General features: G+C 41.2%; 1 protein-coding gene across 2 annotated transcripts in view; it reads right to left on the minus strand.

The window, feature by feature from the left end:
• The window catches only part of MGAT5 (alpha-1,6-mannosylglycoprotein 6-beta-N-acetylglucosaminyltransferase), a 357,666-nt gene that overhangs the window by 115,810 nt on the left and 215,902 nt on the right, over positions 1-25,954 (minus strand). For both annotated transcript variants that reach the window (XM_060016916.1, XM_060016915.1), the window contains exons 7-10: positions 18,790-18,861; positions 16,696-16,857; positions 13,150-13,319; positions 9,352-9,486 (exon numbers count right to left, since the gene is read on the minus strand). In XM_060016916.1, the coding sequence (XP_059872899.1) occupies positions 9,352-9,486; positions 13,150-13,319; positions 16,696-16,857; positions 18,790-18,861 (539 nt within the window). The remainder of the gene's footprint in view (positions 1-9,351; positions 9,487-13,149; positions 13,320-16,695; positions 16,858-18,789; positions 18,862-25,954) is intronic.

Below are 25,954 nucleotides of genomic sequence, written 5' to 3' on the forward strand. Positions count from 1 at the left end.
ATCCATCCATATAGCTGCAAAATGCATTACCATTAAGTGCCCAACATACAAACCTTCAAGTTGCAAACTTTCAAAGATGAGAACATATTATAAACCTATTACAGTACAGTACTATATAGCCGATTGAGTTAGTTGGGTACCTAGGCTAACTTTGTTGGACTTATGAACAAATCGGACTTATGAATGCACTCTCAGAATGGAACTCGTTGGTATGTAGTGGACTTACTGTATTTCATTCTTCTTCATGGCCGAGTAATATTCCATTGTAAATATATACCACATCTTCTTTATCCATTCATACGTCGATGGACGTTTAGGTTGTTTCCATGTCTTGGCTATTGTAAATACTGCTGCTATGAACACAGGGGTGCAGGTATCTTTTCGAATTTGAGTTTTGTCCAGATACATGCCCTGGAGTGAGGTTGTCGGATCGTGTGGCAGCTCTAGTTTTAGTTTTCTGAGGAATCTCCATACTGTTCTCCATAGTGGCTGCACTAAATTACATTCCCACCCTCAGTGTAAGAAGGTTCCCTTTTCTCCACACCCTCTCCAGCATTTGTTATTTATAGACTTTTTAACGATGGCCATTCTGACTGGTGTGAGGTGGTACCTCACTGTTGTTTTCATTTACATTTCTCTAATAATTAGTGATGTTGAGCATCCTTTCAGGTGCCTACTGGCCATCTGTATGTCTTCTTTGGAGAAATGTCTGTTCAGGTCTTTTGCCCATTTTTTGTTTGGGTTATTAGATTAATCCCTTATTGAACACACCATTTGAAAGTATTTTCTCCCAGTCTGTAGGTTGTCTTTTCATTTTGTTTATGGTTTCCTTTGCTGTGCAAAAGCTTATAAGTTAAATTAGGTCCCATTTGTTTATTTTTGCTTTTATTTCTATTGCCTTGGGAGACTGACCTAAGAAAACATTGCTACGATTTATGTCAGAGAATGTTTTGCCTATGTTCTCTTCCAGGAGTTTAATGGTATCATGCCTTATATTTAAGCCTTTAAGCCACTTTGAGTTTATTTTCGTGTATGGTGTGAGGGTGTGTTCTAGCTTCACTGATTTACATGCAGCTGTCCAACTTTTCCAACACCACTTGCTGAAGAGACTGTCTTTTCCCCACTGTAGATTCTTGCCTCCTTTGTTGAAGATTAATTAACCGTAGGTGTGCGGGTTTATTTCTGGGCTCTCTGTTCTGTTCCACTGATCCATATGTCTGTTTCTGTGCCAATACCATGCTGATTTGATTACTGTAGCCTTCTAGTATTGTCTGAAGTCTGGGAGGGTTATGCCTCCTGCTTTGTTCTCTTTCCTTAGGATTGCTTTGACAATTCTGGGTCTTTTATGGCTCCATATAAATTCTAGGATTGTTTGTTCTAGTTATGTGAAAAATGTCATGGGTAATTTCATACGGATCAAATTAAATCTGTTGATTGCTTTGGGTATTATGGTCATTTTAACAATATTAAGAATTTTCATTTCTTTCAATTCTAGAGGACTTCCAATCTGGAATAACCTTGGACATTAAAGTTAATAATACTAAACTATAAACTAACCTGAAATGGAGAAACCTAGGTCAGGCCATTAAAGATGCATTTATTGGTTAAGTTAAAGAACACATCAAAACATCTCTTTACAGAATAACAATAGAAAAGAAACATATGAAGGGACTTCCAAGTTGTACTAACTGAAAGATTTCAGAGTGCTCTCTCAGGAAGGTGATTCAAAACAAAACGTAGGTCAATACATACTACCAGTTGGTAAAGCTGGTACTAACTTCATGATTTTTTACCAAATTCATGACCATTGACACTATTAAATAATTATGGGGCTTCCCTGGTGGCGCAGTGGTTGAGAGTCCGCCTGCCGATGCAGGGGACACGGGTTCGTGCCCCGGTCTGGGAAGATCCCACATGCCGTGGAGCGGCTGGGCCCGTAAGCCATGGCCACTGAGCCTGCGCGTCTGGAGCCTGTGCTCCGCAACGGGAGAGGCCACAACGGTGAGAGGCCCGCGTACCGCAAAACAAAAACAAAAACAAAAACAAAAACAATTATGATGTTTAGTTACATGTATTCACCTTTTAAAATTTACTGGAAAATTTTATAGACCACAAATAAAAGATAGTATGAACTGTAATAAATGGAAGACACAAAAAAGCACATTACTATTCTTCCCCTTTTTTGTGATTATTTTTTTTGACTATACTCCGTTAAAAGTTACTACAAAATAATTCCCTGTGCTTATCTGTTTTATACATAGTCATTTGTATTTCAATACAATACCCCTATCTTGCCCCATGCCCCTTTCCTCTCCCCACTGGTAACCACTAGTTTGTTTTCTGTATCTGAGAGTCTGTTTCTCTTTTGCTGAATACGTTCATTTTATTTTTTAGATTTGGCATATAACTGATATCATACCACACGTGTCTTTCTCTGTCTGACTTACTTCAGTAAGCATAATATCCTCTAGAATATTGCTGCAAATGGAAGAATTTCATTCTTTTTATCACTGAGTAGTATTCCACTGTATATATATGCCACTTCTTCTTTATCAATTTGTCTATTGAAGGACCCTTAGGTTGTTTCCATACCTTGGCTATTGAAAATAGTGCTGATATGAACACTGGGGTGCACATGTCTTTCTGAATTAGTGTTTTCAACTTTTTTGGATATACACCACAGCAGTGGAATTGCTGCATCATATGGTAGCTTTTTTAGGTTTCTGAGGAACCTTCATACTGTTTTCATAGCAGCTATACCCATTTACTTTCCCACCATGCTGTTTGGGTTACTAAAGCTTTGTAGTATAGACCAGCGGTCCCCAACCTTTTTGACACCAGGGACCGGTTTCATGGAAGACAATTTTTCCACGGATCAGGGATGGGGATGGTTCAGGCTGTAATGCGAGTGATGGGAGTGGCAGATGAAGCTTCACTCACTCACCTGCCTGCCGCTCACCTCCTGCTGTGTGGCCTGGTTCCTAGCAGGTTGCAGACCAGGACTGGTCCGCAGCCTGGGGGTCGGGGACCCGTGGTATAGACTGAATGAAGTCAGGAAGCGAAATACTTCCAGCTTTGTTCTTTTTCCTTGGACTGCTTGGCAATTCAGGTTCTTTTGTGGTTCCACATAAATTTTAGGAATATTTGTTCTAGTTCTGTGAAAAATGTTACGGGCATTTTGACAGGGATCACATTAAATCTGTAGATTGCTTTGAGTGGCATGGCCATGTTAAAAATATTAATTCTTCCAATCCACGAGCGCAGGGTATCTTTCCATTTCTTTGTATCATCTTCATTTTCCTTCATCAATGTTTTACAGTTTTCAGAGTATAGGTTTTTCACCTCCTTGGTTAAGTTTATTCCCAGGAATTTTATACTTTTTGAAGCGGTTTTAAACAGGATTGTTTTTTTACTTTCTCTTTCTGATAGTTCATTATTAATGTATAGAAAAGCAACAGATTTCTGTATATTGATATTATATCCTAAAACTTCTCTGAATTTATTAGCTCTAATAGTTTTTTGGTGGAGACTTAAGGGTTTTCTACATAAAGTATTATGTCATCTGCAAATAGTGGCAGTTTTACTTTTCTCCTTCCAGTTTGGATGCTTTTCTTTTTTTATTTTTGCCTATTGTGGCTAGGACTTCTAATACTCCGTTAAATTGAAGTGGCGAGAGGGGGCATCCTTGTTTTGCTCCTAAATTTAGAGGAAAGGCTTTCACCTTTTCAACACTGAGTATGATGTTAGCCATGGGTTTGTCATAAATGGCCTTTATTATGCTGAGATATGTTACATCTATAACCAATTTGATGAGTGTTTTTACCATAAATGGATGTCGTTTTGTCAACTGCTTTTTCTACTTCTAGTGAGATGATCATGTGATTTTTATCCTTTTGTTTGTTAATGTGGTATATATCACACTGAATGATTTGTGAATACTGAACCATCCTTGTGTCCCTGGAATAAATCTCACTTGATCATGGTGTATGATTCTTTTTATATAATGTTGGATTTGGTTTGCTAATATACTGTTGAGGATTTCTGCATCTATATTCATCAAAGGTATTGGCCTGTGATCTTCTTTTTTTGCAGTGTCTTTTCTGGTTTTTGTGTCAGGGTAATGGTGGAATTATAGAATGAATTTGGGAGTGTTCCTTCCTCTTCAATTTTGTTTTTGAAATAGTTTGAGAAGGGTAAGTATTAGTTTTTCTTTACGTCTTTGGTAGAATTCCCCTGTGAGGCTGCCTAGTCCTAGACTTTTGTTTGCTGGGAGTTTTTCTTTGTTTTACAAATTCAATTTCACTGCCAGTGATCGGTCTGTTCAAATGGTCTGTTTCTTCTTGATTCAGTCTTGGCGTGTTGTATGTTTCTAGAAATTTGTCCATTTCTTACAGGTTGTTCACTTTGTTGGCATTTAACTGTTCATAGTACTCTTATGATTTTTTGGATCCCTGCTGTACTGGTTATTCCTCCTCTTTCATTTCTTCTTTTGTTTATTTGGGTCCTCTCTCTTTTCTTCTTGGTGAGCCTGGATAAAGGTTTATCAATTTTATTTAACTTTTCAAACAACTAGCTCTTGGTTTCATTGATCTTTTCTATTTTTTTGTCTCTATTTTATTTATTTCCTCTCTGATCTTTATTATTTTCCAACTTCTGCTGACTCTGGGCTTTGTTCTCCTTTTTCTAATTCTTTTAGGTGGTAAGTGGGGTTGTTTGAGAATTTTCTTGTTGCTTGACGAAGGCTCATATCACCATAAACTTCCCTCTTTAAACTGCTTTTGCTGCATCCCATACATTTTAGAGACTGTATTTCCATTTTCACTTGTCTCAAGGTATTTTCTGACTTCCTCTTTTTTTCTTTGATCCATTGCTTTTTTCAGTGGCATGTTGTTTAGTCTCATTTGTTTGTTCTTTTTCCCATTTTTCTTTCTGCAATTGATTTCTAGTTTCATACCGTTGGGGTCAGAAAAAATGGTTGATATAATTTCTATCCTCTTGAACTTGTTGAGACTTGTTTTGTGGCCTAGCGTGTGATTTATCCTGGAGATGTTCCATGTACACTTGAAGAGAATGTGCATTCTGCTGTTTTCAGATGTGATGACCTGTAGATATCTATTAAGCCCAACTGCTCTATTGTGTCATTTAAGATCACTGTTGCCTTACTGATTTTTGGTCTGGATGATCTGTCCACTGATGTAAGTGGGGTGTTAAAGTCCCCTACTATTATTGTCAATTTCTCCCTTTACGTCCGTTAGTATTTGCTTTATGTATTTGGGTGCTCCTGTACTGGATGCATACATGTTAACCGGTGTACTACCTTCTTCTTGTATTGATCCCTTTATCGTTATATAATGCTCTTCTTTGTCTTTTATTATAGGCTTTGTTTTAAAAGTCTATTTTGTCTGATATGAATACTGCTATCCCAATTTCTTGCCATTTCTGTTTGCATGAAATATCTTTTTCTATCCCCTAACTTTCAGTCTGTGTGTGTCTTTAGCTTTAAAGTGAGTATCTTGTAGGCAGCATTTAGATAGATCTTTTTTAAATCCAATCAGCCACCCTATGTGTTTTGATTGGAGCCATTTAGTTCAATGACATTTAAAGTAATTATTGATAGATATGTACTTACTGCCATTTTATTACTTGTTTTCTGGGTTTTTTTTTTTTTGGTAGTTCTCTGTTCATTTCTTCTTCTTTTTGTTTCTTCCCTTGTGGTTTGATGATTTTCTTTAGTAGTATGCTTCTGTTCCTTTCTTTATATGTTTTGTGTATCTATTGTAGGTTTTGGATTTGTGATTACCATGGGGTTCTACGTTGACTGTAACTATATCTACTTGTTTTAAATTGGTATTCATTTAAGTTCAAACTCATTCTAACGGATCTGTATTTTTTACTCCTTCGCCACATTTTGTGTTTTTGATGTCATATTTTAATCTTCGTGCTTCTCCCCTTATTGCTTTTATAATTTTTTTGTCTTTTAATCTTCATACTGGCTTATTTAACTGGTTGATCTTCAGTACTTACTATATATGTGGCTTTCCCAGGGGGATTTTCCCTTTCCTATAGATTCTTACTTCTTTTCCACTTAGCGAAGACCCTTTAACATTTCTTTTAGGGTTGGTTCAGTATTGATGAACTCTTAGTTTTTGCTTGTCTGAGTTCTTTAGCGCTCCTATTCTAAGTGATAATCTTGTTGGGTAGCATATCCTAGGTTGCAGGTTCTTCCCTTTCAGCTTTGAATATATCATGCCACTCCCTTCTGGCTTGCAAAGTTTCTGCAGAAAAATCAGCGGATAGCCTTATGGGGTTCCACTGTATGACTTATTTTTCTCTTGCTGTCTTTAGAATTCTCTCTTTAACTTTTATCATTTTAATTATGATATGTCTTCATGTGGGTCTGTTTGGGTTCATCTTGACTGGGACCCTCTGTGCTTCCTGTACATGGATATCTGTTTCCTTCTTCAGATTTGGAATGCTTTCAGCCATAATCTCCTCAAATACATTTTAGATCTCCTTTGCTCTCCCTCTCTCAGACACCTATAATGTGAATGTTGGTAGACTTAATGTAATCCCAGAGATCCCTTAAACTGTTCTCATTTTTTAAAATTTGTTTTTCTTTTTACTGCTCTGATTGGGCAATTTCCATTATTCTATCTTCCAGACAAGTTAGGTACACTTCTATTTCACTTAGTCTATTATTCATCCCTTCTAGTGTGTCTTTTTTTTCATTTCACTTATTGAATTTTTCATTTTCGTTGGGTCTTTTTTATACTTTCTAGTTCCTGGTTAAAACTCTAACTGTGTTCATCTACTCTTTACTCTAGTTTAGTTAACATTCTTATTACCAATGCTTTGAATTCTTTATGCAGTAATTTGTTTATTTCTGTTTCATTATTTTTTCAGGGGTTTTCTCCTGTTCTTTCGATTGAGACCAGTTCCTCTGCCTTTTCATTTTGCTAAACTTTCTCTGCCTCTATGAATTTAGGTGAAAAAGTGACCTACTGCAGTCTTGAAGGGGTGTTCTTACATGGGAGTACCCCTATACAGGCTGCGTGTGCCCAGTGCCTTTGGCGGGAGAGCTGGATTTGATGTGAATGCAAGTCACCCTTTCCTCAGGGTGTGCTGGCAGCTATCACCTTGGTATGGGTGGGGCTGGAGATGAAGGGGCCAGAGCTGAAGGCGGGTGTGAGGTGGGGCTTCCTCTCTGCTCGGTGGCCATCACCTCCCTATCAGGGGTGGAGTCTGATGCCAAGGTGCTGAAGTAGAAGCCCTGAGGTTCAGGCCCGAGCTGGCTCTGTTCCTTTAAGTGTGTGCTTTCCCTTCTCCCAGCACTGGGACCCTTACCCCAGAGGACGAGGGAGTGCTGAAGCAAGGACAGAGGATGCAGGCTCTCAGCTTGTGTAGCTTGACCACAGAGATCTGAGCTGTCTCCAGTGCACTGTCTGTACAGGCACCAACAATTGTTTCCCTCGCTCTGCTCAGATGCAGCCTTGGGTCCAAGTACCCTTTTGACCCTCACAGTCATTCATTGCCCCCAATCTCCTCCACCCCTGCCTTGCTGCGGCACCCTTGGCAGGTGGAGCCTGCGTGACCTCTCAGCACGTACTGGAGGGTGAGTTGTGGTTGAGTGGCCGCCGTCAGAGGTCTGGGCTGCTTCTGATGCACTGCTTGAGTAAGTGCCAACAATGGCCACCGCCTCCCCCACTGCCCAGGCTCCATCCTGGGACCAGGTCGCCTCTGTGTCACACAGTCTTCTCTCTCGTGTGGCCACCCCAGCTCCAGTGCCATCTTGTGACATGGAGTAAGTGGGGCTAGAGCATTTGCTGGGCTAGGGCTGGCACGTGCTGAGGCAGCTGCAGGAAACCTCTGTCCGTCCTCTCTGCCCTGCCTCAGGAGCAAGCCAGGGCACACATGCTCCACACAAGCAGGGTCTAGGCCTTCCACAGCTCTCCTGTTGGTGCCAGTGGTCCTCCAACCTAAAAAGGGGGCATGTTTCCCCTGTGTATAACTCCACGACTCAGGTGCCCAATCTGTGGCTCTCACCGCTCACTTCCCAGGGCAGGTCTCCACTTGTGCAATCTCCCTTTTCCTCTGAGTCCCCTCCCAGGGGTCCCTACCTGATCCCTTTTCTTCCCTTCCTACCCGATTACATGTGAATCTTTCTTACAGTCTTGGTTGTACAGGAGTCTTTCTGCCAGCTTCTAGTTGGTTTTCAATGAGAATTGTTCCACAGTTAGATGTATTCTGGATGTGTACATAGGGGGAGGCGAGTCCCACATCGTCCTACTGGGCCATCTTGATCAATCCTCCATATTACTCTTCTTTAATAAGAATTACTAAACTCAAACTAGGTATTTCTTTTGCCTGCTGAACATTAAGACTTACAGCTACTCTCATGCAAGTGTTAAAAGTAGTGTTGGAGATACAGTAGTATCAAACTAAGCCTTTTTTAGAAAGATTGAAAGGAAATTGAAAACATTTAAAAACTTCATTATATAATTCAATGTTATTTAGTGTCATGCTTGTAAAATTGTTTCAAATGTTGTTCCATGTAAAATTGTTTCAAATACTAAACCATGGTCTCAAACCCACAAGAGGGAAACAGTGAGATCTTCTACTAATAAAAACTGTACACAGAGTAACACATGCACTCTGGTGATACTAAGCATGAGGCTTATCTTTAAAAGTACAAGACCCCAGCATTCAGACAAGTTACGCCCAGACTTCTCTTCTAAGAATGACAAGAATACCGATGGGGGAAAGGGACAGAGAAGTAAGTCATCAACTCAAACCTAAGGAACACAAGAAATGACCCTGTCCATAGTTTATCAAAATCATTATTTGATTAAACAGATGAGATTAGTGTAGACAGACTGACAGAGGCAAGCTAAGTGTTAGGGAAGGTAAAAAGGAGGTTGGATACATGTTTTCTAGTTTTAAAAGAAATCAATGAAAATAATGAATAGCACTTGAAAGTCAAAAGGCACGGAGGAGAATCTGAACTTCAATTAGGAATGAGAAACACTCTACACAGGGAAGCAGCCGCACAGCACAGGGGGATCAGCTCCATGCTTTGTGACCACCTAGAGGGGTGGGACAGGGAGGGTGGGAGGGAGACACAAGAGGGAGGAGATATGGAGATATATGCATATGTATAGCTCTTTCACTTTGTTATACAGCAGAAACTAATACACTGTTGTAAAGCAATTATACTCCAATAAAGATGTTAAAAATAGAGACAATTATTTAAAAAAAGATAATATTTGATAAGCTTTTTCTACCAGCAACCATGTAACCCTTGTTAAAGAAATAAAAAGCTCTAAAAACTTAAGAACAGTACGTAGCACTTACTGGTAATGAACCCAGGATGGTCCAAGGGTTTTCTTGAATTGAGCGAGTCCTACAATATCAATATAAATGAGCTCAACAATTCTGTCTCCTACAGTTGGGCAGCCAGATCGGTTTCCTACAACCTTCTTCATTATTCTAGAGAAAGGACAGAAGAGAGGGAAAAAAAAAATACAATTTACTGCAAGGTACTGCACTTAGCAACTTTAACAGGTAAATAAACATCCCAAGAATCCTTATCAGGGAGGATGGCATGGCCCTTCCCAGTCAGCTGCCTATCCAAGTTCTGCCCACTCATCACGTCCATCCAAAGCCTCAATTCTGACTCTTGCAAAAGCAAATGGTTGTATACAAACACAGCCTTGGAAACCAAGGGAGATCTGGGTCTCAATCTGTCTCCATTTAATTTGCTGGTCAAGAAGATTAGGGAGGTCTTTAAGTACTGGTGACAGGGCCAGATGTGTTTTATTTAAACAGATCATTGTAGAAGCAACATGAAGCAGTGGGTCCCAAACATGCCTGCACATTAGAATCACCTGGGGATCTTTTCCAACTTCCCAAGACCAGACCATATCCCAGACTAATTAAATCACACTCCACTGTCTAGCAGCTGTGAGATCTTAGAAAGTAACTTAACTTCTCTGAATCTTTCCTCATTTAAAACACACACACACACACACACACACACACACACACACACACACAAACAAGATTGGATACAGAGAAGACGGTAGGACAACAACCTCTCAGGAATTCTTCAGGTAGTTAAATTAGGTATTCAGTGGAAAGTACCTATGTATACTAGATACTCAGTACCTATTAGTTTCTCCCAGAGACTGTTCTTATCATACAGGCCTTACTGACCTCCTAAATGTCTTCCATTTCTAGCCTCTACAATATAAACTTCTTTCTGTACTGTCCTGTACTGTTTGCAAATTTCTTTTATGTCTAATTTTTCCTTCTGACTAGAATGTATCACAGAACTGGCACTATAGTTTATAAGTTTTCATTATCCTTCCTTCCATCCACCCACCCATCCAAACCCAGCCATCCATCCAAACCCACCCTTGCACTGAGCCAACATGCTTGATCGTACATCAAGTTCACATGGGTGGGGCAAATAAGTGCTACCCATACTGCCATTCACCCAGAAATCAGTCATCATTGGCCTTTGTATCCCTGCTCACACCCCGTAACAGTCCTTCACCAGATTATGGACACCCTACTCCAAAGGGCAAGAGTCATCAATAGGGCTCTGCCCTAGAGCTCCATACTGACACTGCCCCAGGCACCCTTTTCTCCACTGGGTTTCTGAAAGAGGTAGGTCCCATAGAACCAATTTCTTCCCAACGATTTGAAAATGTTTTCTGTAAAGGCCCAGGTAGTAAACACTTGCATCTCTGCAGGCCACACATTCTCCGTCACAGCTATTCAGCTCTGCTCTTGGAGAAGGAAAGCAGCCACGGGTGTGGCTTTGGGCCCGTGACACTTGATTAGCAAAAAACGCACAGGACTGCACTTGGCCTGCTCAGCCATCGTCGCTGACTCCTGGTCCACCCTGTATTCAGTGGTTCCCAAACCTGCCTGCACTTTGGAATTACCTGGAAGCATCAACAGATACTTATGCCTGAGTCCTACCCCCATAGGTCGTCATTTAGTTAGTCTGGGATATGGTCTGGGCTTAGGGAACCTAAAAAGATCCCCAGGTGATTCTAATGTGCAGGCATGTTTGGGAACCACTGCTCCATGTTGCTTCCACAAGTATCTACTCAAATAAAACACATCTGGCCCTGTCACCAGGGCCTAAACACCTCCATAATCTTCTTGACCAGCAAATTAAGCCTCTGCCTGGTAGATCCCTAATATGCCTTTTCGGAGCTCCCTGGGGAGCACCTATCCCCAGAGCTCCCATTGTACTCCATTTCTTTACCCCCGACTCATTCATTCATCCCTTCACTCATTTGTTCAGTAAATAGTTATGGGCACCCACTGTGTGCCAGGCACTGTTCTAGGTGCTCAATACACAGTGGTGAGCAATATTCACAGATTCTGCACTCCCTGCACTGAGCAGCCTCACCTCAGTTAGAACTAATCCCATTGCAATTAGTGTCAATATTGTGCAACGTATCAGTGGTAATTATCAAAAGGTTGGCATCTCCTTGGCCACACACTGGTCATCTCTGTATGTCCCATACCAAGAAGCAGCCCACAGAGAGCACAGAAGGAATGAACGCTCAATGTATGAAGGCACCCACTTCGTACGTTGTGTTCCCCAGTGTGTTTTAAAAGAAGCGGGAAGAAGGCAACAGGAGGCAGCTGTTAAAGGGACAAAAGTGGTGAAGGGCTCAGAAGACCTCAGGTTTATCGAGTTCTGAACGGAGCACTGTGCTCCGGTGGTCAAGAGCACAGGCTTTGAGGTCAGACAGACAGAGGGCTCAAATCCTGGCTCTTCCACGTACTCTCCATGGGACTTTGAGGAAATCTTTTTTGGTCTGAATCTGTTTCCTCATCTTTAAAATGCAGAAAGCAATAGTGCCTACTTCCAGGTTTGCACTAAGGACTAAATAACATAAAACGTGTAAAACACTTAGTAACTGGTGCATGGGAAGTGCTCAACAAATGTTAGCTTTTTTTTTTTTAATATTTATTTATTTTGGCTGCTGCGGGTGTTAGTTGCAGCACACGGGATCTCTGTTGAAGCATGCAGGATCCTTAGTTGCGGCATGCAGACTCTTAGTTGCGGCATGCATGCGGGTTCTAGTTCCCCGACCACGGATCGAAGCCGGGTCCCCTGCGTTGGAAGCATGGAATCTTACCCACTGGACCACCAGGGAAAACCCCCAAATGTTAGCTCTTAATAGGCATCATCACTGTTATGGTTGTTGTAACTGTTGATACTACCACTGTAACTAAAGCCCGGCTCATGGTTTCAGTGTACGGAAATCATTTAACAAAAAGAGAGCTGACATTGTTTTACGGATATTCCTGCTTTCATCCCGATACTGCAACTAATCCGTTGTGGACCTCAGACTTAACACAAGTGACCTCTCTGGGCATCAATGTTTTAGACAATAAGGTAGGAGCAGGGTGAGACATACATTGTCTTAACACCTCTTCCATTTCTAGAATGTTCCTTCAAGCCATTTCTCTTGGAACAGTTGACATATTGCTAGATGTTAACTTGGCTGTTGGGCAGAGAGTCTCCATGGGCAGTTATCCAAAGAGGAGGGAAGGGACTCTAAGCATTTCTGCTTAGCCAGTCGTGTCAATCTAAAAGGGATTAAGAGAGGGCTTGAGCTAGAAGCACATTTCAGTGAAATCAAAAAACCCAGGCAGAGTTGAAAGTGGGCTAACTGAAATAGGATTGGATCAGGGCTTTCGAGAAACTCATTCTATCCAAATTAAATTGCAAACAGGAACCTGCCCCGTTTGAAGATTTAGAAAGCTTGCTGTTGAGTGGGGAAGGGTATGAGTTTCAGCCAGAGACAGGGAATTAGGAAAGTCACTAATGTTGCCTGCTGCAGATGCTGGAAGCACCTGTAACAGCAAAGAATAAGCTCCTTAGTTTGAATTTTCTGGCATTCATTTATCAAGCCTCTGGAGCCTGCAGCTACAATGAAAACATATTAGCCTTTTCACAGTGTATGTATTTAGCTTCTGAAAATAATCTTCTTATCTCCTGTTTCATGAATTATCACTTTCATTTTCCTCCACAAGAAATTACACACCAAGAGAGGGCTTTAAGAGTTTACAATTTCTTTTTTGTATTCTGATTTTAAAATTGAAAAATAATCTCCTTACTCCTTGAGCTCCGCCAGTGAAGCTGAAATCCTAATGTCATGGCCCAGTAAGTACAGAGATGTAATTAAATCACTCCACTGAACTAATTCACCAAGAGGGCCACCACTGAAAGCTGTCTCTGCAATCTTAAATCCAGATTCCTTAGTCAGGAGGCCCAGGTGAACAAGGACCTGAAGAAACAAAAAAAGAAAAAAAAAAAAAAGAAGAGGCACATACTGATTCCCGTCAGACAAAGTACAAACTCCACAGTAACCTACCCAAAAGCCACCACCAATTCCAAAGTCATGTTTACGTTCTAATGAAATCTCAACATGGAGTAAACAATTTTTCTAGAAGGTACAGAGGAAGGAAGGAAATGATTTTTCATTGTTGTTTTAGAGAAATAAAGTCATTACTGCATTTGGTATGGCTATGAGTATGAGGTAGGGACAGATAATCCTGTTTTCCAAAAGTGGGGTACATTTGGAAAATCGGAATCAAAGGGGAATCAAGCAGGACGATAAAATATCTTTTAACTATATTGGGCTTTTTTCCCACAGCTGGAATACGTTTAAGCTTTTAACACAGAAAATTTCAAACACTAACAAAAGCTGACATGACAATATAGTCAATTCCACTGTACTCAACAATTATTAACTTCAACAATTATTAACTCCTGACAAGTCTTATTTAATGTACATCCCTCATTTTCTCCCAACCCCTCTAGCTTATCTTGCAGCAAATCCTAGACAGCCCAACCTTTCACCTGTAAATAGTTCAGTTGGCATTTCTAAAAGAAACAAACTTTCACTTAAAAAACATAACCGTAACATCACCCCAACGCCCCTAACATAGCTATTAAATCCTTAGTATTACCCAATATCCAGTTAGTCTATACACTTCCTCAACTGTCACTTATTTTTTTCAAGAGCAGTTGGTTGAGTCAAGTCAAATAAAGTGCACAAATTGTAATGCCTCATACGTCTCTTCCTTAACCTACGGTGGTGCCCGATTATCCTTTTTTGGGGGGATAGAGGCTGGTAATTTATTTGTCAAAGAAATTGGGTTGCATTTCCAATAGAGTCTCTCACACTCTAGATTTTGCTGACTGTGTAACAGATTCTTCTGTCCCCTGTGTTTATGGTAAATTAGTAATCAGATCTGCAGCCATGATCAAATTTGTATTTGATTTTTGGGGCAATACTACTTCGCAGGTGGTGACGTGTACTTCCAGTGGTGAGAACAAAATCTGGGTGTTTCTGTTTTGTGATGTTAGCAGCTACTGATGATCACTAGCCAGATGCAATAATCCATTAGGGGTTGCAAGTGGTGATATTCTATCATTCCTCCTGCATTTATTAGCTGCAATACTTCTATAAAGAGAAACTACCCCTCACGAAGGACAGCTTACATAGAAAAAACCTGGCAAATACTTGATTTTTTACTTGACAGTTTTCAAAATAACTAATTTGATCTTTAGCGTACTCTAATGATGACCAATGAGGATTTTAAATATATATATATCTCATTATAAAATCATGAATATAAGTATATTTGATGTGTTTCAATAACTGCAGTTATTATTCTTACTCATTACCAAATTGTACCATCTTGGGCAATGGGAGACTATTAAAGTTGGCTTCTAAGTTCTTTGACAAAACCCTAGTAGTCTTCAATAGTTTCTTTGCTCTCTGACACGACAAGGCGTTCCAAGCTCATCTTGTACAACGTCTGTCTCAGGCCTTAATCAGCCATTTTTCCAAGAACCTTTTAGGCCATTTAGTGAAAATGGTATTTAAAGATCAAAGTCTGGTGCCTAGCATACTCTAGATGATCACTGTTTACAGGCCTTTTCAGTGGACATAGCTAGAAAATTTATTTTTCCTCAAGGATAAAAATAATCATGAGTTCACACTGGTTTTTCCAATTCAAACCCAGGATTACAGGAGCTTTATCAATTTTTATAGCATTATCCATCTCACATCTGTTACTTCCCTTCTCTCTCCCACACTGAAAATTCTACTTCTCCAGGACACTAACATAATTGCTAATTTGCTTTATTCCAAGACACATAATGGATTCGGAAGGAGAATATCAACACCACCACCTCTTACAGGATTAGAAAAATTGTTTTAAGATATTTTTGCAGTTTTTTTTTTTTATCATGTGTGATATCCCATCAGAAATGTTCAAAGTACTGTGCTCTGAAGTCACTAAGAATAGCCCTTCTCCGTGTGCTTAGAGTAAAAGTGGACACGTGGTCAGTTCATTTGCTTTACTTTTTCCTTAAGATTTTGTTGTGTAATTAAATTGTTTTACACTTAAGTAAAATGATTCCAGTGTCAAATCTACAAAGCAAGATATATTCAGAGAAGTCTAGTTTCTATACTTGTTGCCTCCACACTATCCCCTCTGACTCCCCTTATTAGACTCTTTTTATTGTGGTAAAACATACATAAGCTTTACCATTTTGACCATTTTTAAGTGTACAGTTCAGTGGCATTAAGTACACTCACACTGTCGTGCAACCATTACCACCATCCATCTCCTTTATTTTTAATTGCATGCTTTGCTATTCCATTTAAAAAATCTGAGCAAGAAGCATATATGTATATCATGTATACATTATATATGTGTATATATGTGTGTGTATATGTATATATCTATAGGTACATATGTAGGTGTAGATACAGATATATAGATAAATTCCTTCTTCCTTTTAAAAATAATGTTCACTATTCTCCACCTACCATGTCTTCACATAACAATATATCCTGGAGATAACTGCAGAGGATTATACAGAAATTACTCTTTCTTTTCATAGCCCACCTGGATCTATGACCACATACTCTTTCCTGGAGGACTCTGATGCCAGGATGTCTGGTCCTGCTGTCTCATAAGCTCAAGGGATCTAAGCAAAACTGACTCATTAAACTGTGACTTGGGGTTCTGCAAGTGTATCTGTATTTTTGCCCCAAAGGTATCAAATTAGTCAAATTAGGAATACTAAACTCGTTTTTCATTTATTTTTAGATATGGGAACAGAGTGTTTACTTTTCTCGTTTATTCTTCATCAGAATAGTTCATCTAACGTCATGGCCACTTGATGTATAACTAATAGGAACATAAGCAGAAGCACCACCAAACAGAACAGCAATGAAACTCACCAGTTAGTTGCCCAAATCCCAGAGCTGACACATACCAAGAATATGAAATTGTCATGATGATGTCAACAGGAAGTTCTTCCAGATTGTATTCGGGTAAAGAGGAGAGAATTACATTTCCTGATGCCACTGACACAGAGTCAGAGGGTTCATAGCAAAATCTTACAAGCAGATATTCTGCCTGGCTTCACCCAAGAAACATGTGTACCAGTTCCTGCTAAGTATAATTACTGTAACCGGGGAAAATGACAGCCCCAAACAATGGCTGTACAAGAAGAGACTGCACAGATTCACCCTGAGGGAATATCATTTGAGACATGACATTTCTCTTAGCCTGTCTCCACGAAAATCAAATTTTCAAGAAAACTGGCACCCAACTGAAGTGAATTAATCAGAAACTCACTTTCCTCCGCTTTCTCTTTTCAAGATTCTGCTTCTCTGCCAAGGACCTGATTGCCTGGATCCACGCATCAGCCATTCGCCGGATCCGTAGTCTCATCCATCGGAATTCTTCATGCTTTTTCATCATACTGTAGAGAATATTAAAATCCGTACGAATCTCTGCCTAGAAACAGAAATTTAATAAAAATGAGTAGAAGATAAGAGGTCCAAAAGCATAATGGTTTTCATGATGTGACATTGAAAACTTGAAAGAGATAGTCAATTAAACACAGGGCTTCAAAAGTCTGGTCTGCTGAATAGCTTTGCTTGAAGCGCCCAGGACTGCAAATTGAGGCAAAGGCCTCTTGACTGCTGCGCTGCTATAAGGGACATCATTAAAAAATCAGAAGTGGAGAAAGGCAGCACAGACTTGCAAAGCCCTGAGCTACGTCAAAAATGCATATTTTACAGGGAATGTGCTTGATACACCTTGAAATTCTCTGCACCCGAATTTACTGGCCCCTTGATCTACTGCAGGGTAGCAGACTCCCGGGAAAACTGAAGTCAATTATTAACAGGCTACCTGCCATTGTGTAGGCTGCCAAAAAGCCTCATTCTGTCCACAAAGTTAAGTAGGGAAATAAATGCTCATCCTCTAGTTTTGTCCCAATCCAAACAAACAGGAGTTTATTATTTTCTAAGGAATTTAAAAGCCAGGAATACCATTTTCCTAGAGTAACTGACTAAAATTTCAAATTCAAGCCAAAAGGGCTTCCCTGGTGGTGCAGTGGTTAAGAATCCGCCTGCCAATGCAGGGGAAACGGGTTCGAGCCCCGGTCTGGGAGCAACTAAGCCCGTGCATCACAACTACTGAACCTGTGCTCTAGAGCCCGCGAGCCACAGCTGCTGAAGCCCACACACCTACAGCCCATGCTCCGCAACAAGAGAAGCCACCGCAACGGGAAGCCCGTGCACCACAACGAAGAGTCGCCCCCGCTCACCGCAACTAGAGAAAGCCCACGTGCAGCAGCAAAGACCCAACACAGTCAAAAATTAAAAAAAAAAAAAAATTCAAGCCAAAATAACTTAAAAGTCAGGAAGACTATTTTTCTAAGATAGCTGGATGCAACCAGCAATTGAAATAACAGAGAAAAATAATAACACTAGTATTTTTTTCATATAACATCTAAATAAAACATTCACTAAATCCATCTTTCAGCAGTTACCATAGTTCATTCCAACACTCATCTGACCATGTCCCTGACTCAACAGTTTCCCAAGAATGCCATGGTCTAAGCGAGGCTCGGCAAACTGCCTCTTGGACCAAATCCCCCTCGCTATGTAAAGTTTTATCAGAACACAGTCACGCCCACTCATTTACATATTGCCTAGGGCTGCCCTGTGCCACCGGTCAGAACTGAGTAGTTGCAACAGAGATCTGGCCTGCAAAGATGAAAATATTTAGTATCTGGCCTGTCACAGAAAAAAATTAGCTGATCCCTGGGGTGAAGAATAAAGACTTGAGCTTTTAATACAAAGCTTTTCCAGCCCCTACCTACCTTTCCCATTTCATCTTCATTCCAGCTTATCCAAACCCCTATGGCCCTATGGCTCTACTCCCTGAAAATGCCACGCTCTTGTACAGGCACCTGTCCCCCTGCCACCAGAGACATCTTTCTCTCCTTGACCTGGTATAAACTCATTCAGCGCTTTAAATTCAACTCCAAGGTCATCTTCTCTTTACATGCTCTCCTGACCCATGCAGGCTGAGATCGCCACTTCTTTATTAATTTCCATGGGCCTATGTTTCAGTGTTGACGTGGTCATTATTTACAACCATCACCCTCATTATTAAATCACTGGGCGCCTCCACGTCTGGCACCAGGTCTTATTCGTATCAGTAGCCTATCACGTAGGAACCCTCAGAGAACCGCTCAATAAATAAACATATGCTAACTGGTTGACTGATTTGGTCACTCAGACTTCCACAGGGCTGGGGACAGAAGTTCTTTCGTTTACCGTTATTTCAGAGTACAGCTGGCAGAAGACTCCACATGTATCACTTGGCATCATACTCAAATCACAAGCCTAGTAAGAGGTTTCCAAAATCACTTACCAATGAATTACGATCAGCTTCTTCGTAGGGATTTTTTGCTCTCCAAGGTAAATGAGGACACCAATTTTCAACCTGAAAAACAGAAATCAGAGACACTAAGTATGCTGGTGCATCTGTAAATGAATTAATGTCTGTGCAAAGTTCCAAGCACAGTTCCTGGTACACAGGAAGTGGGTTAAGTGGGTTATTACTATTACCGGTCAGACTCCCACACTTTTAGCTAGCCATCCAGAGGCAGGGCCCCTCTCTGATGAAACAATAAGTAGCCAAGGTCCCAAGGAGCGTATCATGACACTTCACATCTGTCCTTCAAAGACTTCACAGTGACAGATTCCTTAATCATTTAATCCTCGAACTTCTACACAGAAGGAGAGGGGGTCTTGCAGCAGAAAGTTAAAAGACTTGAACGCTGCTGCCAGGGAATGGGAATGCAAAGGTGCCTCTGTGCTATTTAGCAAGAGGACAGGAATGACTCGTTATCTGCTGTGGTGTGGCGGGCGCGGAAACATCAAGGCATATGAGCCACAGAACTCCATCGAGTATCTCCAAATTAGGAATGCAACAGAGAGTTTAAGGCTAACTGATCAAGGCTTCCCCTTATTTTCTGGCTGTTCACTTCACACTAACTCAAGGAACAGGGTGATAAAACCTATTGGAAACAGAGATGAAAGAAAAAAAAAATGCCGCAGCAATCTTGTGAGAGCCATTCTGGAAGATGGACTGTTCTGTCAATGCACTGGAGTTTAGAGAGCTGGGGGAGGAGGAAATTTACAGGAATGACTTCAACAAAGGTTAACAAAGAAAATTAGGCAAATTCACACTTTCTAGTAAATGAAAAATGCACTGAGCAATACTGATGTCTGACCTCTTTGCCAAAACTGGCCATATAATTCCAAGATAGCATGTCACCCATTTATTAATATATGAGGTTATTAAAGATGGTTAATAAACAGGGGCTGAAAATAATGTTTCTGGGGCCAGGTGGACCTATAAAAATGAAGAGTACAAGAGGGTGGGGGGCATCCTTGGAGCGCACGGGGGAGGCAGGGAGGCGTGTGAGGTCAGAGCTCCTGGGTCAGCAATGCACAGTCACACAAGCTGGTTGGCCCTCCAGCTCCTGGTGAGTTTTCAAAGAAACAAAGCAGTTTCACTACTCTAGAAATCTCTCTTAAAGCCAGGTGATTTTGACTAGGACCCGAAATAATTGGGCAATCTGCATAAAGCCCTCTGCCACTGCAAATGATCTGAAAGTAACAAGCAGAGGGCAAAAGCTTGGGGGAGGATGGAATTCCTGGATAGGAAAAGTCCACAATATTCTGTTTTCTTTTTGTGGAGTGAAATCAGACTTGATCATATTTGTGAATGACTTCAGAGACTCAAAAGGACTCCTCATAAGAAAAGTTGCAGTGGTTTTTACTCATAAAAAAAAAGAAAATACTAACTTGCCTGGAATGCCTATGTCTAAATACTGAGCCCTTATACAGCAACATCACCATGAAAGGCAAAATCACCAAGGAAAAGCACTCTATTGACACAAATGAGAAAAGTGAGAGAGAAGCAGCAGAAAAGAGGCCGCCAAGGGGATGAAGCCTCGGCTGGTCCCAGCAGCCTACACACGACACACAGGTGTGCCTTGTGTTCTCAGGCCGGACTGAATTATTGAATTCAAATTAAATTTTTGTAAATGGACTCAATAAGACAGTGCTTTAAAGCATATTTGTAACATGAAGGCTTCAGATGGATTGTAGACCTGATTGTGAGACCTTCCACCGCACAGAAAAAAGCGTGAGGATGCGCAAGCAGGGTATAGATTTGTAGTCAACCCCACACTAAATAAATAACAAAATGTACACAGCAGCATGTCAGGATAAAAAATGTCCTCCTGAAGAGCACGATAGGGAAAGATGAAACACGACTATGAATAAAGCGAACCAACCCAAAGGAGAGACATGAGTGAGGTCAGGTAAAGGAGAGTACATTCACTCCTCTGCCCTTACAAGAATCTTCTGAAATTTACTTGCAGGAAAACACAGTCCAAGGTGATCTTCTAAAATACTGGCTTCCCTACAGAATACTCAAGACTTTAATTCCTCTTTGAAACTGATCTTTATCTCAGTTCTTCTTACTTTAAATCACTGGATAATACTGGGCAAGATTTCAAGGGCAACCCTGAAAGAATGGGAAATGGAGTCTGCCTATTTTAGCTTTCAGCAAGAAATCTTAGCGTTACACATTCACTCATAATGGAGGAGAAACCAATTCTGAACGTCCTGACACAGGAGTACAGTGGGTTTTCAGGGTGGCTGTTTCTGTACACAGTGATAGGATAACTGGTTAACGAAATAATTAAATTATACATAAACCAATTACTCCACAGGGAGAGGGGGAGAAAACAAACCCATTTCTTTCTGAAACCTCGGAGGGTTACCAGGATTGGAAGAAAGCCAGCACCTGCAATAACTCCACCTACTGAGACAAAAAGCCCTCAAATGAGCAACATATTCCTAAATAAGAACATCGTTAATAACACTCAGGGAGAATCTTGCTCAGGGCTAATAATTCACCCTCCTCATCCCTAACTGTTTTGTCTGATCTACCTTGGCTCCTTCAGTGAGTCTAACCATCCAGCACAGCATCCTACCAAGAACACTGGACCCCAGAATGAGCCCACTGTCTTCCTGATCTGGAAGCTCTTCTATTTCAACTCATTCTTACCATCTCTCTTCCTGGCTCTCAGAACCCTAGTGTCCTAGGTCTGCCTGTGGTCATCTTCCTTCACCTACTGCCTTGGCTATGCTTTTTTCCAGTTGTGCCCTTGGTGCTCTCCTTGGGACAGGATCTGTGGCACCGGACCCTCCCACTGTCTACCCTGACCTCTACCAGACTCCTGCAAGCTGGCAAGTCCTCCATCAAGCCCTGTGCCAGGGAAGGGACTGGACAGCCTTAAAATAGTCCACAAATCACCACAGTAAGTCTAAAAATTGAAAACCACCTGAGTTCACGGCAATACGTACACAACAATCGATAGAGGAGCAGAACCATGACTCTATTAACCTTCGATCTGAAGGCGAAACTTCTACAGGAACTAATCTTTTTAGTGCACTAGATTCAGGCTACAAAACGAAGAGGCAGCAGAAACAGAAAAGACCAGCCAGGCTAGACCTTTGGAACATTAAGATGTCTTTCACAGAGAGGGCACAATGAATCACTTTTCTTGAGCAAGGAGATCTAAAATTAACCAATTTTATTTTTGACATTCCTCCTCCCAATGATGTAAACTTCTTTGATCTGAGAAGGTTTTACAGCTTCATCACATACAATGTGAATCAAAGCAAAATTCCTAAACAGACCTCAAACTTACTTTCAAGTTCCGTAGGATGGACAATTCATTACATTTAAGAAAAAAGAAACTGCTTATAGAGATTCCTACAGCTCAAGTTAGAATTTAAAGGGGGAAAAGAAGAAAATTAGAGCAAAAATGAGGAGATTTAACGTATATATGTGTGTACTTCGGTGTAACTGGTCTAACTCTCTGTAGTAATGTTCTGTTCTTTTGAAAGAATAATAATCAGACTCCATTATGGCCTCTTCTCTCATGCTTAATGTGAAAGGTTTTGCTTTAATGGATCACTGACATAGAATTTCACGCTGTTCTTTTCCTAGAGTAAGTGCAATCAAAACTAAATGCGCAAAATGCCTAAGAAAAGTCTGAGGTTATCTCTGGATATTGGCGTCATGGGTCCTTTGCATTTTCTTCTGTATGTGAATCTTCATATTACGACTTTTTTTTTTTTTTTACAATGAACATTTCTTAAATAAGTTTTAAAGGCATTACATTATATAGGCATACAGTCATTTACTGAAGGTTTACAGTTCAGGGAAAAAAATGAACTTGACTGCATCCCATCATTTAATCCCCTGAAGTGCCCTATGACGTGGGTACCATTGCCAGGTTACAAGTGAGGAAAGCAAGGCTTAAAGGGGCTGAGAACTTGCCGAGGTCCACTCACTAGTGAGCAGCAGGGCTGGGTGATGACTGAGATCTGTCGGTTCCTGGACCAGGACGTGTCAGAGCCACCGTAAAGGCCAAGCTCAGTGAAGGGCGAGGATAAGAGAGCTGCGCAACGTGGAATCCACCAAAATGAATTCTATGCCCAACTCCACAAACAGCTAGGGGGATAGCCTCAAACCATTTGACTTTCAAGTTTTCTCATCTACAAAATGAAGGTGCTGGCTTGGGTGACCTCTTAGTAATTCTATTAGCTTTAAGGTCTGAAAAAGATGGTTGGACATCATCCTGTCAGGCTAGTTGGTTACATACCAAAAGGATACCATTGACTATATCTATTCATTCGATCCACTGATGATACACACATATATACATCCACACAGATTTGTTGAACTGATGACATATCAAATGTAGTTACTCATTAAGGGGCATGCTTTTAAAAAAGACTTCCTTTACTGCACGCCACTCCCCTCCCTGGCCTACTCCCCTGTCTCAAGTTTTGAATAGGAAAGGCACATGGTAAAGGATGTCCACACATGTGAGTGGCTCTGCTATCTGGGCTCATCCTCTCCATCAAACACCTGAGATGATGAATATTTGGGCCAAATTGCTTATTAGGAAAGGTTGTGCCTGTGGGGTGAGTAGAAGATGAAGAAGAAAAGCGACAATATGCTAGGAGCCAAGCACTAGGAAAAGCGCTTCACACACATCATGTCCTTCGGTCTCCACATAATCCTCTGGGCAAGGCCCATCATGACAGATAAAGACAGAGGTGCAGGGCAGCCCCACAGCTGGGGACGGAAGCGCTGTCTGTCCTGCACAGGGCCGTACACTTAGCAGAGAAGCCAGACGTGTGGTTCCTGCAGTCCCACGAGCACAGTCCAGCCTTTGATATTAGAGTATGATCGCCTAGATCTTCTCTACAAAATCCTTCAGAAAGGGTTTACTCTGCTCCTATTGCAGGGCAGTGCTGGAAGGGCCATGAAAGTGATGGTAACTCCCTGCCTGCAGCCCTCGCCCCTGGTGTCTCTTCCACGCATAAGGGGCGATTGTTTCAAAGCCTAAAGTGGATTACATCCTACACTAACTCAGACCCTTCAGTGGCTTCTCCTCGCCCTCAGAATAAAACCCAGAATTTATCCTCAACCTTACGCTGCCTGCCTCACTACCCCCGTCCCCCAAAGAACTCCCTTCCAAGTCCAAACACACGCTAGGCTCATTCTTACCTCGGGAGGGTGGCCAGGTTTGTGAGGGGAGGGGAAAAGATGCTCAGTTAAATTCGAATTTCAGACAAAGGATGATTTTTCTTTTTGGTATGTTGCATGCAGTATCTGTCATACACTCGCAGTTAAAAATTAAATAAAACACTCTTTCCCTGAAATTCATTATCATTAGGTATCTTGTATTTTACCTGGTAACCCCATACCTCAGCGCTTCTGCATCTGCTCTCTCTCTACCTGAAACACTTTTCCTTCCAGAGCTCCCATGCCTGCCTGCCTGCCTCCCTCCCTGCCGCACTATACTCCAACTTTTCCTCTGAGAAGCCTTCCCTGGCCACTCTACCTCCTTACTCTGTTTTTCCTCGGCACTCCTACCACATGTGGAAATTATCTGACCCATGGGTTGACTGCTAATTGCTGTCCCATCCGAACGTAAGCTCCTTGAGGACAGAAACTTCAGCTGGCCTGTCTCCTCGGTCCCCAGTGGAGGCCCTGGCACACAGCAGGTCCTCAATCGTTACTTGTTACACAGTAAACAAAAAAAAAAAATCAAAGACATGACTTGAGTACTTAAGGTATTCATGATAAGGATACTCTTTTCCATTTAAGTGACACTTACCTATTTTCATCATTTCATTAGAACCTTTCAAAATACCCTGAGGGAAGCAGGGCAGGCTTTACCTTGACTTCGGTGGGGAGAAACCAGTCTGAAAACTCAAGGGAATGTTCTAGGCCACACGGGTAGGAGTTGGATCCAGACAGGCAATCAGGCCCATGTATTTTCTTTCCATTTTTCCATGTAAGGCATTTTATTTCAAATACAGCAGTTTGTACATGTCAACCCCAAACTCCCAATCTATCCATATATTTTCTATAATATGTAATGCTGCCCCCTACCACGGGAGGGGTGGCAAGAATATCACAGAGAGTATGGAACTGATCGTGTGCAAGAGAGACCTGAGGGCTGGGGAGATCCCATACAGGGCTACTCAGGATGTTAGGGAAGACGCAGGACTTCAAGAGAAATTGCTGTAAGTTTTCAACATACCACAAACCAGTGGGGTTCTAATGACAGGATGTCAGAGTTTCAAAAATCCATCCCAAATCTCTGTGGGATGAGACCTGTCAATTTCCTTTACACAGGAGAGGGAGCAAACGAATTCCTCCGTCGTGAATCACATAGATAATACAGAGAGATGCTTCTTACATTGCACAGTGGAAGAACCGGCCTCACTGGGCCTACATCCACACTGAGGACACAAGAGCCACAGTCACCCCATTTATAAAGGTAGTCACATTCCAGTGACCAAGGACAGAGTTCCTCTTTTGTGGTAATGTGCAATTTCGCCAGAAGCGTAGATCCAGGCAAATAATGCAGAGTGACAATAAGAATAAAAGCTGGGCGAGCAAACTGTGCCTTCCAATATAATTGGCTCGTTCCATTCTAATAGTCTAACCTGATCCCCTGCATTCCCTTATAGATAAAATATTAGAGAGCATTATATTAAAATTGTTAATAAGTGCTCAAAATGCCCTTGCTTCATGTCTCAAATTTAATGTTCTTAGCAGATTTTAATGTTACAAATTTACAATAACGTTTTCTTCGAGATTAGAAAGGTGATAGCTGGGGAAGTCACCCACTTAGAACAAAGAGACAAAAAAGCTATTGACTATTTTAAAAAATGCTTTAAATAGAGTTATTCATTCAAGAAATATGTGTGCCAGGCACTATTATTCCTGTGAACAAAACAGACAAAAAAAATCTCTCTGGAGATGACTTTCCACGTACTTGCTCTTAACGTTGGATATCGATGGTCACCCCAGGACCTTTGCACTGAATTGTTCCCCCGGCCTGTTAAATACTTGTGCCAGACATCTGCACCTCTTACTCTCTCACCTCTAATTTGGTGCTCACATGTCCTCCTCTCATCTGCTC

Source organism: Delphinus delphis, chromosome 7, assembly GCF_949987515.2.
Source record: "Delphinus delphis chromosome 7, mDelDel1.2, whole genome shotgun sequence".
In the NCBI taxonomy this organism is placed as follows: domain Eukaryota; kingdom Metazoa; phylum Chordata; class Mammalia; order Artiodactyla; family Delphinidae; genus Delphinus; species Delphinus delphis.